General features: G+C 60.6%; 1 protein-coding gene across 1 annotated transcript; it reads right to left on the reverse strand.

The window, feature by feature from the left end:
- Positions 1–12,922: 12,922 nt before the first annotated feature.
- Positions 12,923–15,636, reverse strand: NTN3 (netrin 3). The gene is made up of 6 exons (XM_004750669.3): positions 14,428–15,636; positions 14,168–14,356; positions 13,931–14,080; positions 13,742–13,792; positions 13,540–13,614; positions 12,923–13,284 (listed from the first exon to the last, which is right to left on the reverse strand). Exons 1-6 carry the CDS (start codon positions 15,353–15,355, stop codon positions 12,944–12,946), a joined length of 1,734 nt encoding a protein of 577 aa, XP_004750726.1. The 5' UTR covers positions 15,356–15,636; the 3' UTR covers positions 12,923–12,943.

Here is a 15,636-nt window from a genome sequence, read left to right on the forward strand (position 1 = left end):
ACTTCTCTAAATTTGAGCTCAAGTGACGAGAAGGAAGCAGCCAAGAGAGCTGAGGAAAGGTCACTATGGACAATGAGAAGAGCAAGTGCAAAGGCCCTGGGGCAGGAGCACGCTGGTGAGCTCCAGAAAGGGGAGGGCATCCAGAATGGCCAGAGCACAGCAAGCACGGCAAAGAGCAGCAGAGACCTCCGGGGCCAGATCGCCCACAGGGAGGAGTCTAGATCTCCTTCTAGGTAAAGCCGGAAGCAGGAAGGGATGTGATCCAACCACTGTACTTAAAAGCCAATTGTTATGAGGATTAACGAAGACTGTTTATAGAAAGCACTCAGCCTAGTCTGGCACACAGGCAGCTCACATGTCCCTGGGGCATCTCTTTATTGCTCCACAGAGTTCCTTGGACTGGTATAGGCTCAGGGACATCTGGGGAGGGCTAGGGACCCGGTGGGTCATCCCTTGATCAGTCCTGCAGAGGGGCCTGAGTATGGCTCCTTCTGGTGGGGGAGGTTCTCCCACAGGCCTACCCAAGACCCTGGCTCGCTCTTTAGGGACAGTTGCTGCAAAGGGCCTCTTCGACAGACCTGTTTCCCCAGCCCTGTAAGCCATCTCCAGTGATCCTCACAAATGCCGTGCCTGTTTTGAGGGTCCAGACTACCTACAGAAAGGAAGCAAGTTATTCTTAATAAAAAATAAAAGAGAACTTGGGGGCCGCTGGGTGGGGCAGTCGGTTGGGCATCTGACTCTCAGTTTCGGCTCAGGTTTTGATCTCAGGGTCTTGAGATCAAGCCCCACATCAGGCTCTAAGCTCACCACGGAGTCTTCTGGAGTTTCTCTCTCCCTTTGTCCCTCCCCGTACTTGTTCACTCTAAGTAAACTCTAAAACAAAACCCAGAACTCTAAGTGGACATGAGTGACCCCTATTTCCCCCAAATGTGATGTTGCTATGCTGATGACAGCTTGGTCCACCTCCCCTTCCTGTCGTGATGACCACTGTGCCCTTTGGCCATGTACACTGTCCCGGGTATGCCAAAGGCAAGTTGACATTAGGCTGTGGTGAACTCCGATGCACGGGGGGAGGGGGGTGCGGGGGGCCTCCCCACAGGCCCCGGCCAGGACAGCTGTTTCTGGGGAGGGAGTTCCTAGGAGGAGACACTTTTGCTGGGTACACCCCATGTGAGTTCAGATCAACCCCAACCCTGTCCTCCAGGGCAACAGGAAGAGAAGGTACTGGCTGGGCTAAGAAGCAAGGCAAGAAGACAAAGGTGGGAGGGACAAGACCTCCTTGTGGGACAGTGGGGCAGGAGAAGATGAGGAACAACAAGCCAGCAGCCCCTGTTCAAGCTGGACCCCTCCCATCCCAGTCCACAAGGGCCGCAGAGCACAGGGCCCTCGGCTGCTGGCCACCAACTGACTCCGCCTTGCAGTCCGAGCTCCCCTAATCCTGAGGACAAGTCACGGGCATGGGGACTGGCTCCAGTTTACAGAGGAGGAAACCAAGCACAGAGATGTACCCATGAGTGCCACAGCACAGGGACAACCGCCCCAGGTCTGTCTGCCTCTGGGGTGCTCATGGCGACCCCTGCCGTGCCCAAAACCTCCAGTCACTTTGGGATCACAGGACACCTGGACAGTCAGCCCCCCGCCCCCAACGCACTCTCCTCAATGTGTGCAGGGCTGGCTTCCCTCTGTTGTACCCAAACACTGCCCAGCATCTAAGGAGTCACGACCTCTGCATTTCTCACCTCTTAAGTGGGGAATATGATTTCCCCAAACTCTTGCCTATGAGCCTCACTTTCTTTTTTTTTTTTAAGACTATATTTATTTGAGAGAAAGCGGAAGCAGAGGAAGGAGAAGCAGACGCCCCGCTGAGCAGGGAGCCAGACGCGGGACTCAATCCCAGGACTTGATCTCAGGACCCCGGGATCATGACCTGAGCTGAAGGCAGACATTTAACCAAATGAGCCACCCAGGTGCCTATGACAAGAACAGGCACACACATGAAGCCTGGGTGACTCCATCTTAACCACCTACCACAGGCTCTGTGCCCCCCTTCCAGGCCGGGCCTCCCCCGCCCCTTTTATTCGTCTGTCAGGCTTCTGCTGAGGTACAGCCTCTGTGCCCTGAGGGGCCACCAAGGCACTGCACTGGTTCCACCTGAGCCCAGTAGAAGGGGTGACGGGAGGGGCGCTGAGTGTGCGGAGACAGGGAGCAGGCCAGGTGCCAGAGTGGGGAGGGCAGAGAGGAGGGCACGCAGAGGCAGGGAGGCTAAGGTGGATGGGGAGTGGCCAGAGCTGGGACAGAAGGGGACCGACATCCTTGTGTGCCAGCTGTCCTGGGAGGCTGGATCAGCCCCACACAAGCGGGATCAGTAGGAGAGCCTAAGCAGAAGGTGGCATGTGAGGAACGTTCCACTGGCGGCTGAGGAAGGAGGGCTGAGTGCAGAGAAGAGGTGCGGGGAGGGTGGGGTAGGGCCAGCAGGGGAGGATGGAGGAGACGGGGTGCAAACAGACTGCCCAGGGGTAGGTTCCACCAGCCGAGGTGACCCAGTGGTGGGGGCAGACACCCAAGCAGGGAACAGAGAATCTGACCCAAGGCAGGGGCAGGGCCAGCAGAGCAGCCAGGGTGCTCCGGCTGGAGCGTGAAGGCCTGGTATGCCAGACGTGCCTCTTGGGCTACTGCCCGAGCTGCTCAGGTTGGAGGCAAGGGCCCGCCCAGATGCCAACGCCGGCTCCTAGACTTGTCAGCCACCAGGTCGGCCTCATGGAGGCGCATACACACAGCCTTGGTCGCCACCAACGGGCAAGGGGCAGCTGTGTGCAGAGGGATTCTCACCACCCCCACCCCCAGCTGCGGAACAGCACTGGGTCCAGAGCTGGGCCTGCTGGGCCTGAGTCACGGAGCACAGGACCGGGGAGCTGTACTGCTGGGGTCGGCAGCTGTGGCTCAGCATTTCCTCTGCTCTGAGCAATCCTCCATCTGTTCAGGGAGCAGGACTAGCAAACAGAGAACCGACAGGAAGGAGGCGGCGGCCCCAGCCGTGTGTGTGTGTGTGTGGGCGCACGTGTAGGTGTGTGTGTGCGCGTGTGCATGTACGCGTGTGTGCCTGGGCACGGGTGTGCGTGTGCAGCAGGACAGAGGGACAGGGACGTGCCTGGCCTTGGGGCTACAGACTTCTGTGGACAGAGCTGCTCCCCTCTAAGGTGGTGGAATCCGTGGCTTTCTTGGTCTCTAGGGAGCCCCACAGCTGTAGAGGCCATGGGTCTTTCTCAAGGTAGAGCCTACAGTCAAGCCAGGTGACAACAGCACGAGGAAGCCCGCGACACCCGCTTGGAACTAGAGACTGGCATGCAGCGGTGACACAGCCCCATTCCAGCCCTCCCTCAGGTGTGTGCATGAGAAAGACGTGTTTGCTGCCTGACACGGAGATGCTCGGGGCTGAGGCCACTGGGCAGTGTGCCAAGCAGGGAAGACAGCCCGTGTGGGAAGGGAGAGCTCAGCTCACAGGGCATTTGGGTATGAGACAGGGTCCGCGGGGCGGGGGGCGGGGGGCGGGGGGCAGCCTGAAGGGCGCTAGCAAGTCAGGAATGGCAGACATGGCTGGTGGAGCTTCAGGTGAGGACAGTGGAAAGAGGTGGAGGGTGGGGACAGGTCCCTGAGGCCATCTGGTCTACAAGACGGAAGGGGCAGGGATGGGCCTGGCCATAGGCCTGGAGCAGGGCACATTCCAAGGCAGGAGATGACCAGCCTCTCCCAGTACTCTGGAACCTTCTTCTCAAGTCTGAGTCAAATTGGACCTCACGAGGCCCAGTCTTCCCACCCATCTGTGGGGAGAACAGGAAAACACCCCATTCCACTGGCAGGAATATGCTGGAGGCCACGGGGAAAAGCTGCAGCCCCCCCCACGGTGGGGGGGGAAGGGGGCAGGTATGCATCTCCCCATCTCAGCCCTGGGCTGTAAGAGGACTCCATTTGTGCAGACAGTGGTGGTGATGGTGTCACTGACTAGGGTGCCCACAGTCACTGATCCCCCACATTCTCTTACTGTGCTGGCCCGCTTTCACCCACCTCCCCCACTCCCACCACTCTTCTGCCTCTGGAACCTGCGATCCATAGCACCACTTCCTCATCCTCTCTCTGAATGTGCCCTCACCCTACTGGCCAGACCACAGGGGCCCCCCTGGACCCAGCCCCCTCTATCTGGGCTCTCCCCCGCCCCTGCTCCCCCTCTATGTGGGCTCTCCCCAGACCCTGACCCTCTACCACAGCTCTCCTGGACCCCCACCCCCCTCTATCTGGGCTCTCCCCAGACCCTGACCCCCAGCTCTCCCCACACCCAGTCTCCCTCTGAGTTCTCCCCAGACCCTGCCTCCTCTATCTGAATTCTCCCCAGACCTGCCCCCTCTATCTGGGCTCTCCCCAGACCCTGCCCCCTGAACTCTCCCTGGACCTTGACCCCTCTACCCTGGCTCTCCTCAGACCCCATCCCCCTCTAGCTGAGCTCTCCCTGGACCCCGCCCCCCATCTGAGCTCTCCCTGGACCCGCCCCTCTCTATCTGGGCTGTTCCCAGACCCCATCCCCCTCTAGCTGAGCTCTCCCTGGACCCCGCCCCCCATCTGAGCTCTCCCTGGACCCGCCCTTCTCTATCTGGGCTGTTCCCAGACCCCATCCCCCTCTAGCTGAGCTCTCCCTGGACCCCGCCCCCCATCTGAGCTCTCCCTGGACCCGCCCCTCTCTATCTGGGCTGTCCCCAGACCCTGTCCCCCTTTATCTGACCTCTCCCAGGACTCTGCCACCCCGTTTATGCTCTCCCCAAACCCAGTCCCCCTCTGTCTGAGCTCTCCTCAGACCCTGTCCCCCTCTATCTCAGCTCTCCCCAGGCCTTGCCCCACTCTGTCTGGGCTCTCCTCAGACCCTGCCGCCCAGGGTCCTGGTTTCCTGGCCCCCCAACTCAGCTCAAAACCATCACTGCAGAGCACGAGGGGGCAGAGCAGGCTGCCTTGGCTCGATACTCCCCAGCTTTAGAAGCTTTACATCTCTATCACTTCATCCACATCCTGGTCAGCTCCAAAAGTGCCAGAGATGGGTGTCATGTGCACCCCACTCTCTCATGACCCCATCCAAGGGCTTTTCATGATGCCCTTCCCTCTTCCCACCCCTCCCCCTACCCAGCGGCCCGCTTAGCTTCACCTCCTCGCCCTAGACCTGCCTGTCAAGCCCCTCCGGTCTTCCCCGCTGGGCCACCAGGCACACCCACAGGTGAAGCCAGCCCCACAGCACACTTCTCTGCACCTGCACACCAGCTGGAGGGGAAAAATCAGGCTGCCCTGGTCCAAGCCCTCAGAGCCCCCTGGCCAGCAAGCTCTCTGAAGCCGCATCCCAACTGATAGCTCCACACCCACCTGTGGCCCTCCTGCTCTGCCCTTAAGTCTGCATCTCCCCCGGGGCCCTGACTCTCCCCTCTCGGGCACCCCATCTGCTGTAGTGTCCCCTAAGAACCCACGGGCTGCTCTGGCCCTGTGGCTCCTTCTTCCTTCCCTCCCAGTGAAGCTTGTGGACAGAGTGGGTGTGCCCACCTTGCTGAGACACCCTTGGGTCCTTATCGCCCTGAAGCACGCATGGGTGACCCTGCTGCTCTCAGCTCTCCTCTGCGAAGGTCTCCCGCTTCCCACCCTCCTGACCCCTCAGCTGCCCCACCTCTCCTGCTCCCATTGGCCCGCGAGTCTTTTAAATGTGGCTTTCACGGGATCCACGCTCTGCTCAGCCTAAGATCCTCTTGTGAACTCAGGTCCTATACCTCCAACTGCTTTCTTGAGTGACGCTTACCACCCTGCACTCCCCATGACCAATGCAGCTCTGGGCTGCACTGGAAACCCTTCCTTGACCCCTCCCTTCAGGATCTGGTCCTGGTGTGTGGGGACGGGACAACTCCTGTGGAGGCGGCAGCAAAGCAATCTCCTTCACCTGCCTTTCCTGGCCTCCCAGGCAGGGCTGAGGGTGCCCTTGCTGCATGTGATCCCTCCTTGGGCAAAAACAGCTTTAAGTGTGGGCCTGCTGGTGTGAGGATGGGCTTAGGGGTCCAGCTCTTCCACTACATGATGATTTTTGATCCAGGGGCCTCCCGCCATAGCCAGTGTACCCGGGAAGGAGGAACCTAGAGACAGCAACATGGAGAGCAGAAAAATCCCAAACCACTTTAGCCCAAGAGGAAAATTTAATTCTAAATAGTAACAACAGGAACGTTTGCCAACCTGTGCTATACATGTGACCTTCCCAGCAGGTGTCTGCATATAACCGGAGTACAGGCTGTGCTCTGCCTCGACCCTGAAGCAGAACACAGGGATTTTCCAAATATTAATGGCAACTGGCAACTCCACAGTGACTACCAGGCAGCCAGTTCTGGGAAGCTGGATAGTGGCCTTCGCTGGTGGCACACGATGGAGGGCGCGTGCCAGGGACAAGGGGTGTAACCATTAACGAGGCATTAATCACAGCACAGCTGGCTGGCCTGTCTGCCCGTCTCCAGGCAGAAGTTCAAATGCAGGTCTTACCAATGACACCTGAGCCTAGGGCACAGGACCTGGAACAGGTCCTTGTTAGGCACTCCAAAGAGTCCCCTATGAACCTCTGTTGGGTCAAACACATTTGCCCCAGCCTGGTCTGGCCTGGTCTGCCCACAGGCAGGGGCTAAGGCTGGAATGGGGTTCTGCTAATGCGGGATCTGGATCTTCCCAGCAAAACAGGGTCTTCCCAAGAGCAGGTATGAGCAAACACCCTCAGGGCACGGGAAACATCAGCCAGCTACACAGAATGAGAAGCAGGAAAAGAGGTCTCGCCCATCGGCAGCATCAGAATTCCAACCAGTCTGAATCCCAAGCAAGGTGCCTGTCACAGGTGTGCCTCAGAAGGCTGGGCACAGAGCAGGTTCTCAAGCAAGTATTTTTAGACCTCACAACAAAGCTGGGGCGAGAGGGAGTCTTGCAGTCATAATCATTTTAATAGGCATTCAAAACACTTCCTTGGCACCTGGTACCAAGTGCTGGATACAAAGACACAAGCTCTCCATGAGCCGCTGCCCATGGGGACATGGAGGGATGGACCATGCCAACGGAGATGCAGGTGCGCAGAGAGGAAAGCACAGGGTGTCAGGTGCCTCAGCTGGGTCCTGCAGGACAAGGAGGCCCTGGCCCAGGAAGAAGTGACAACCTGGGCCCAGGACAGGGAATCAGGGGGCACAGCTACTCGGGGCAGTGAGCCCAACAGTCTTTAAGAGGACAGGCCACTGACCACCATCCACAGCGCAGATGACTAAACGTCATACAGTCCAGCTGCATGGGATCCCAGAAGCCAAAGGAATCTGAGACCAAGACCTGGCGTGTACTGGGCCGTGGGGAGGGACAGCCCCAAAGGGCAGGGAAGGCTGTCTGAGGCAGGAGGAATTAATGTGTACACTTGAGTCTTTCTAAGTCTGGCAGCTTTACCAAGATTTAAAGGCTAGAATGATCCTTGCTGGACAAGGAATTCCTGAAGAGAGAGAACCCCGGCAAAATGATACAAGGAAATGCTGAAGGGACAGAATGGGGAGGGAAGCGTTCAGTGGGAGCAGGTAAGAACTACATTTAAAATACTACACAGTAAGACTTTTATTGGTAACAGAATCGCCCATCAGTAAGCAACAGCCCTCACTGTGTGTGGTACCCAATTAAAATTGTGTAACCACTAGGAAGACACAGTTTCAGATTATGGGAAACAGGCCAAGCCATATATAGTATGTTCCGGATCACCTGTAAAAAGGGAGAGCAGCAAGGGAGGCTGGAGGGAGAAACCATGACCGCTCCCATGTGACCCCTGCCAGCAGGTCCTTGTGCAACACCCAGGGGAGACTGATAAGGTCCCACAGTCAGCTGGGGGGACATAACCACCATGGGACAGAATGAGATCTTGTCTCGGGTGCCCTAAGTGAGGAGCACGTTCCTTCACAGACAAAGATAACTTCTAACAGCCCAGTGTGCACTTATCTGAAGGCCAGACCAGTCCTGTGGGGTCCTGTGCCACCTGAGGGCAGAGAGAGGCTCCTTTTGCAACATGGGCCTTTCCCCACCCTCTCCCCCTCAGCCCCCAGGTGTGGGAGAAGACAGAAGGGGCACCACACACTTGCTCAAGAGAGCATCGAGAATCTTTCCCAAGTCCTGCTTGCTGCTAATGCTGGTGTACCACACAGAAACTGGGGTCCCAGAGGTACAGCAAGGGGGCCTCGAGAGTTCTGTAACTTTGAATTGGTTTCTGGGTGTGAAAAACACTTTTTTCAGAGATCTAACTAAGAATGCTCTGAGGGGACCAACCCCTCGTCTACAGGGAAATGGGATCCTTTGAGATAAGTGACAATCTGGGTTTCCCAAAAGGCACATAAAGCCATGAGATAGGAAGGCCCCTGGCATCAATCATCTGATTTTGCACCTTGAGGATCTTACATTTCGCTCTTTACTCTAACCAACAAACTGGGGCCCTGTGACAAAGAAGAACCCCACGATCCTGCCCCCAGGCTCCCAGGCAAGGGCTTATGAATCAGACTTCCATTACCTTGCCCACTCTCTTCCCATACGGACATAAAACTTCAGATCCCTCCAGGTTTCTCTTGCTTACTCCATACACAGCCCTGGGGAGACCCACCCCAGTCCTGCGGCTTCAGCACCACTGGAAGGAGTCCCGCGAACGCTCCCCAGCCCAGGACGCTCTTCCTGACTCTAGACTAATGTACACCCACCTCCCACCCGGAAGCCTTACTGACCTTCAGCTCAACATCTCCAACCGGAAGTTGTCACCTTCCCCCAAACCAGCTTCCTTCTAGCACTGTGTGTGTGTGGCACGGGGCTGCCAACTGCTGTCACCCACTCTTGGAATGTTCCTTACGCCTCCCTTCTTCCTGGCCCTTCCCCTCCCTACAGCCACCTGTCCCATGGTCCCTCTCTCCTTTCTGTCCCCCGGCACCCTTCCTCTGCGCTGGGGCTACATCTGGCTAGGGAGGCTTCTGTGGCCCCTCAACGGCTTCTGACTCAGTGCAGGCCTTCACAACCCAACACTGCTACCGCTGCCTGGTCCCCCACTGAGAGGACGATCATATCAGCCACTCACAAACCCGAGACCCTTTGGGGGCTTGCTTCCCACCGCTCTCAGGGTAAAGTTCAAACCTGAACCTGGAACTCAAACCCTCTTTCCCAGTCTGCCACCAGCCTCACTTTCCCTGACCTCTGGAGTCTCCTGAGGCCCTTCCTTCAACTACAGGGTGTGAGATCGTTAGGCCTTTCTCTCCACACACGCATGGTCCCTTTGCCCAGAAGCCTCTTTCCCTCACACGGCCTCGCCACATCTATTCTTTGTGAAGATTTAGCTCAAGTCCTTCCTAGGAATCCCTACGGAAGGGCAGCCAGAGGCTACTGCTCTCTCCCCTCTGCACAGCCAGAGGCTACTGCTCCCCACCACCAGCCCCACACAGCAGTCCCCTCCTCCCCATGCGGCCAGCTCCGGCACACGGACTCCCGCATAGGGCCTCCTTGTACCAAGGACAGTAGGATCTCGATAAATTTGTGTTAAAAGCATAATGAAAAGCACCGAATAAAGAATTCAAGTGGATTCTTAATAAAATGCCTTAGGTGTTTTTTTTCCCCCTCTGATACTATCTCCATTTGGGAAAGTGACACTTGCAACAGCCACTGAAAATGTGGCTTTGAGTGGAAAAGGGCTTCTTTCTTCCACGGACAGAGTTGTCATAACAGGAAAGGTATGCTTCAACGGGTAAAACATTGAACAGGGTAAATGTTAAGTGCTTTTTTATAACCTGCTTTGTTGTTCTTATGTACTTCATACCAGAAACCATCTAAAAGCAAACACTCAAATATGTCTTCTGAGGTTGGCTCAGACCACAACTGGAATTAGGAGCAACATGGTGTACCCAAGGTCACTTGGCCTGCTGGACGGTCCTGGCAGGTGCGCCAGGGCCCACCTGCAGGTGAACCTGCAGACTCGGGGGTGAATTTTATTACTGTTATGAGAAGCCTGTCCAGGTGACGTCTACGTTCCCCGAAGGTCACCCTTAACCCAGACGGGAATTACTGCGCTAGCTTCAGGACCTTGGTTCATGTCAACAGCTGTTCAGAGATACCCGCCTGCCCACTCCATGCCAGACAATAATAAGGGAGCAAAGATGAATGTGACGTGGCTCTCACCCTGTTCACAGGGAGAGACAAGCTTCCAAACAGACCACTTGCACCCGATAAGTGCTTCACGTAAAGACTTAATCCGAGGGCTGAGAAGATTAGTCGAGGACCAAGCTTCAGAGCAAAAGAAGTGTGTGAGGGGCTGCACCCCCGGCTAGGGCTAAGTGCAAAACCTTCGTGAGATTCCCTGAACTTTTCTTACTTAGGTTTGCTTCTCAAAGCCTGTACCCCTTCAAATGAAGAGGACCTGCATGCTTGGCTCCAAGACAATTAAGCAAACAGTTACAGGGGTCTGGTGCAAGCCCTCATCCTCAAGTGGAGGAAACAGCTACATCTGTGGAATAATGGGGTTTGGGGGGGCAGAGGGGGTGTTTTTTGTTTTTTGTAATTCACCCTCTGACAGCTGACCAAATATACATCGAAATAATGAAAACCAGCTTCGAGTGCCCCTATTGACCCCAGAAAGGCAGACAGACTCCTGACTAGGAATAAGAAAATGGGCAAACACCAGAATGCCAGCATCACCACCACAGAGCCATTGGCCACCAGGCCTGTGGCTCCCGTGCACACTGCTATCTTCAGACTACTTGGGCCTCCCCATAGCCCAGGTGGCTCTTAGACAACCTTTGGCCTTTAATGTCAGTCCAGCCAGTGGCACTCCAGGAACCCCACAGCGTCTGTCCCTGTATGGAGTGAGGTCATCAATGAAAACCTATAGCCAGGCCACCAGCACCGGGGCCCAAAGAAAACCCGCACCGGGTGCAGCCTATGCCCAACCTCCAGCTATGCCTACTCCAGGCTCGAAAAGCACAGCGCCAGGGGCCCTGACGAAACGCTCCCTTCCGCAGGCAAGGCCTGGAGGATGGCTGCCGCCTGGCACAGCAGCCAGGCCAAGGGCTCCGAGGCTGGGCAGACAGGTACCTGGGCGGCAGGTGGGCGGGCGGGTCATCCTGGGGCAAGCAGAGGGCCCAGAGGAGAGCAGTTGCAGGTCTTCAAGGGCAGAACGTTATCAGAGAATCTGTTGCAATTTCGAGTCCAGGAGAGGATTTCCTACCCCGCAGAACCGGAAAGTGCCCCAAGAAAAGAGTGACACAGGAACAGCTCTTTCCGACGCTTTGCTCTGGGCCGACCGCGGACCTCGGCTGGTGGGGGGAAGGGGGGGCGTAGGCCCTGCCCCCGCGGTGGGCGTCGGGCGGGGCTGAGATGGGCCCCTGCCCTGAGCCCCTCGCGCCCGGCGCTCGGTCCGCGGGGCCCAGCCCGTGGAGGGCGGGCAGGGCTAGGCGGACGGCCGCGGGCCCCGGGCGCACGGGGTCCGGACCCCTACCCGCGCCACGGCCGGCCCCAGCGCCTCGCCTTGGACGGAGGCCCCGCAGCCCTGCCCCACGTCCCCTCCCTCAGCACGCCCCCGCCGCGCTGACAGCCGGCGACCTGGCCCCGCGCCGGGCCGTCACGCCCCCCGCCCGCCGAGCCGACCGCGCACCCACCTCCGCCCGCCGCGCCGCGCCGCTTCTCCTCAGCTGGCCGAGCGACTGAGCGCGGGCCCTTCTGCGCACGCGCGCACGCGGCCCCGCCCCCGTCGAGCACGCGCCGCCGGCTGCCCACCCCGGGCGCCCGCGGGTCTCGGACGCGGCGGGCTCTGGGCATGCGCGCTGGCGCCCTGCCGCCGGGCCGCGGGAGCCGGCGTTGGCCAGAATCGGGTCCCTATGCTGAGGGGCGCAAGCCGAGTGGGCGGGGGATGCGAGGTCCAGCCAAAGGCAAGGCTGGGGGCGTCCGGAGCCGAGAGGGCGGCCAGCCAGAGTCGCCGCCCCGCCGGGTCACGCGTAGACCGGGGAACGCTCGTCTGCATGGACACGACGTCCGGTCCCGAGCAGGCGGAGAGGGTGCGCAGGGGGTCCTATGGGCGGGACCTGACCTGAGGAGCCCTGAGTCCGAGGCCGAGAGAGACAGCCGGACGGAGACAGGACAGGGATACAGCAGGCCAAGAAAGGGGCCAAACTCAGGCAGAGACGCAGCGGGGACAGGGACCCGGACGCCCAAGCGGCAGAGGCAGGGCAGGCGGAGGTGACAGGCGGGCAGACGAGGACCGGAGGCGGTCGTCCTCGCTGGGGGAGGAGTCACAGCGCCCTCTGCGGGTCCCGGCAGGGGGCGGGGGAGCCGGTGCCCCCGAGCCCCGCGGGGATCCACGGGCGTATGTGGAGATAGAGTCCGTGAGGGTTGAAGCCCCCACAGCCCTTGGGGAGTTTTCAGACCTTAGGTGGGTCCTGGCATCACAAGTGGGTTCGTATCTGTTGGGAGAGGGTCACGGTGCCTTTTGGAAAGTTGAGAATGCGCTCTGAGGGGTCACTGCATCGCTGGTGGGGGAGTCTCAGCGGCCCTTAGGGTGTTCGCAGAGCCTCGAAGTGTAGTTCGGCCCCCCGGGGGGCTCCCAGCCTTCAGAGACGATCGCAGTGTCTCTTGGAGGGGGAAGATAATGCGAGGATGGGATGGCAGCTGCCTAATGGAGCCTCGAAGCAGCTCTCTGGGGCCATCACATCCCTCTCTGTCGGGGTGGGGTGTCGCTGCGTCCGTCACAGCCCTCGCAGGCATGGGCGCGTGGCTGGGGAGTCGCTGGGCACGGTCGGGGGAGGGCCTAGATGGCGACGCGCGCGACGCCAGCAAAGACTCCTCTGCGGGCGGATGCAGTGGATGAACGTGCGCCTCGATGTGGAGGCAGCGCCCCGCCCGCGCTTCGGGCTCAGGCCGTCCCGCAGCGACCCCGCCGCTCACGCCGCTGCAGCCTCCGCAGGCGCCGCGTCCACGCATCGCGCCAGGGCAGCACGAGGCTCCCTCGGGTGGCGCTGAGCCCGGGCCCTCGGCCCCCGACCGCGGTCCCTGGCCCGCCGCCGAGCAGCAGGTAGCGGCGCCCCGGCAGCAGGCGCGGGCAGCCGCAGGCCGCGTCCCGCGCGGGCACCCACAGCGCGCTGCTCCCCCGCCTCGCGCGCTCCTCGCCGCTCCGGAACACTGCAAGCACGGCCACCGGGAAGCGCGTCCACGAGCCGCGCGCCTCGCCGCGCGCGCTCACCGCCACCTGCACCGCTGCGGGGAGGGCGAGAGGGGGTGGGGTCAAGTGGGGGAGTAGCCGTGAGGGGGCGGGTCGTGCGGAGGAACACCGCGCGCTAGCGGTGCGGCGAAGGGGGAGCGCGAAAGGGACGGAACGGGATGGCGGGCACTAAGCGCTGGGGTGGGGGTGTGCATCTAGAGGCCACCGGGAGCTGACAAGGCGGGAGCAGCGATAGTGGGAGGCCCAGGGAGGGAAAAGAGCAAGGCGAGAGGGTGAAGGCAGGAGCCTACCATAGTCCTTCCTGCAGAACTTCTTCAAGCTGATGCGGTAACTGCCCCGGGCTGGTTTGCAGTGCAAGTCGCAGTCTGGAGGGGGTGTGGAGGCTGGCACAGAATCCCCACCTCCCTACCCCACCCTTTCCTCCTCCCCTCCTTGAACCCAAAGCCTTCCCCCACGCATACCAATCTGGGACCTTGTTCTGGGTCCACTCACCCTGGGGCTCCACAGGGCTGCTCTCCTCAGTGGGTCCAGGGGCAGGAATCTCTGCGAACAGGATGAAAGAACGGCCTACACTGAAGAGGGACCATGTGCAGGGAGGGCTCAGGGGACAAGCCGGTACCAGCAGGGAGCTGGCGTGGGTGGACTCAGCTGAGGAGGCAGAAGGAGGGCAAGATCACTCACTAACACAGGGGGCCACTGGAGAGCGGCTCTGCTGGAAGCCAGGGGCGCAGCGATTACAGGTGAGGCCGGTGACGCCGTCCTTGCAGGGACACTGGCCTGTGGTCTGGTTGCAGGTTTTGCCAGCGGCACCAACAGGGTGACAGTCACATGCTGAGGACAGAGACAGGATGGTTAGAAGCCCATGTGGGGATGCAGGAAACAAGGCGAAGATATGCAGGTAGCTGGTGGCAGGCTCACCCCTGCAAGCACGGCGGTCACTCAGGGCACGCCCAGGGTCGCGATAAAAGCCTTCCCGGCAGTAGTGGCAGTGACGGCCTGCGGTATTGTGTCGGCAGTTGAGACAGACGCCGCCGCTGCGACGGCCGGACAGTCGGTACAGCTCCATGTTGAAGCGGCAGCGGCGGGCATGGCCATTGCAGGAGCAAGCTGCAGGAAGGGATGGGTCAGGGGCAGGCTGGCCTGGTCCAGGATCCCCAGGCCACCCTCCAAGGCCTCACCAAGGCAGGCGTGGGCTTCCCGGGCCGTGGCCCGCTGCCATGGCCTGTCGCAGTAGAAGGGCTTGCAGCGGCCGCAGTCGGGGCCCTCGGTGCCATGCTGGCAGTCGCAGATCAGGTGGCCCTGGGTGTCCAGCAGGCACCTTGAGGCATGCCCATTGCACTTGCAGCGCCCGCCCACCTGGAGCTCAGTAGCTGAGTAGGAGTAAGGGACCATGGCCATGGAGTCCCTGGCATCCCCCAGCACGGCAGGCCTTGTGAGCACTAGTTGAATGTCTGTGGCAGTCACCCAGTCTTGGAGAACTGGGCTGCTGTCCAGATCCAGGCCTGGTGGGCTTCCGTCCTGCACGCTGAAAGCCAGGAGGCCACCACCATCAGGCTGGACCTGGGGCTCAGGGAAGCACAGAGCTTCAGGCCCTGGGCCAGGTGGGCCATCAGCAGAGGCAGGTAGGCGGCCGTAGTCCAGGCCACAGCGGGAGGAGAAGAAGCCCAGTGGCGCCCAGCTGCGGCCATGGTCCTGTGACTTGAGCAGGGCCACCGAGGCCGGGGGCGCAGAGCAGAAGCGCAAGCTCACGAACACCAGCTCAAAAGCCTTGCCCAGGGGCACCGTGAGAGTCACATTGTGGGGCACCTGCGTGAGTGAATCCGAACGCCAGCACACAGGGCTTGTGGTGCTCCCCGCTGAGGTCAGGAGGGCGGCGGGGTGTGCCCGCCTCGGGTCCGAGGCATCACAGGCCCGCGTGGCCGGCCGCCCGCACGTGCTGGACGCCAGAACCTCACGGCCCAAGGCGGCGTTCACCAGGCCAGGCACGCAGCCGCGGGGCGCGCCCCCGTCGTCATGGCAGGGGTCGGCGGGCGCTGGCGGGCCCAGGCTCAGCGCGGCGGAAAGCGTGCCAGCGGTCAGCAGCAGCCCCCAGGGCCAGCCAGGCATGGCCGGAGCCGCGGTGAATCAGCCAACCCGCCGGGCCCCACGCCGCTGCCCTCGGGGGGAAAGAGCTCGGATCCGAGGCTCTGCCCGCTGGCCCGCAATGCCGCGCAATCCCGGGCGGCCCCAGCCGGGGCCAAGAGGTGGGAGCAGCCGCGGGCACGCCCCGGGCCAAGCGCAACAGCGGGGATGCTGGCGCGTCCTCCCGCTGGGCCTGGAGCGTTGACAGGAGTCGCCCCCGCTCCCTGCGCCTCCGCCCGCGGAGGCCCCACCCGTCGCCCGCCGCT

The sequence above is a fragment of the Mustela putorius genome, unplaced genomic scaffold (genome assembly GCF_011764305.1).
Source record: "Mustela putorius furo isolate JIRA1106 unplaced genomic scaffold, ASM1176430v1.1 tig00004007_pilon_pilon_pilon, whole genome shotgun sequence".
Taxonomy (NCBI): domain Eukaryota; kingdom Metazoa; phylum Chordata; class Mammalia; order Carnivora; family Mustelidae; genus Mustela; species Mustela putorius.

What these genes read in the sequence shown, in the direction of transcription:
- NTN3 (XM_004750669.3), bottom strand. Translation starts at nt 15,355, where the DNA reads ATGCCTGGCTGGCCCTGGGGGCTGCTGCTGACCGCTGGCACGCTTTCC. An exon ending in GGAAGCCCACGCCTGCCTTG is followed by an intron (nt 14,357 to 14,427) that starts GTGAGGCCTTGG and finishes CCCTTCCTGCAG; the next exon opens with CTTGCTCCTGCAATGGCCAT. An exon ending in CAGCCCTGTGGAGCCCCAGG is followed by an intron (nt 13,615 to 13,741) that starts GTGAGTGGACCC and finishes CACCCCCTCCAG; the next exon opens with ACTGCGACTTGCACTGCAAA.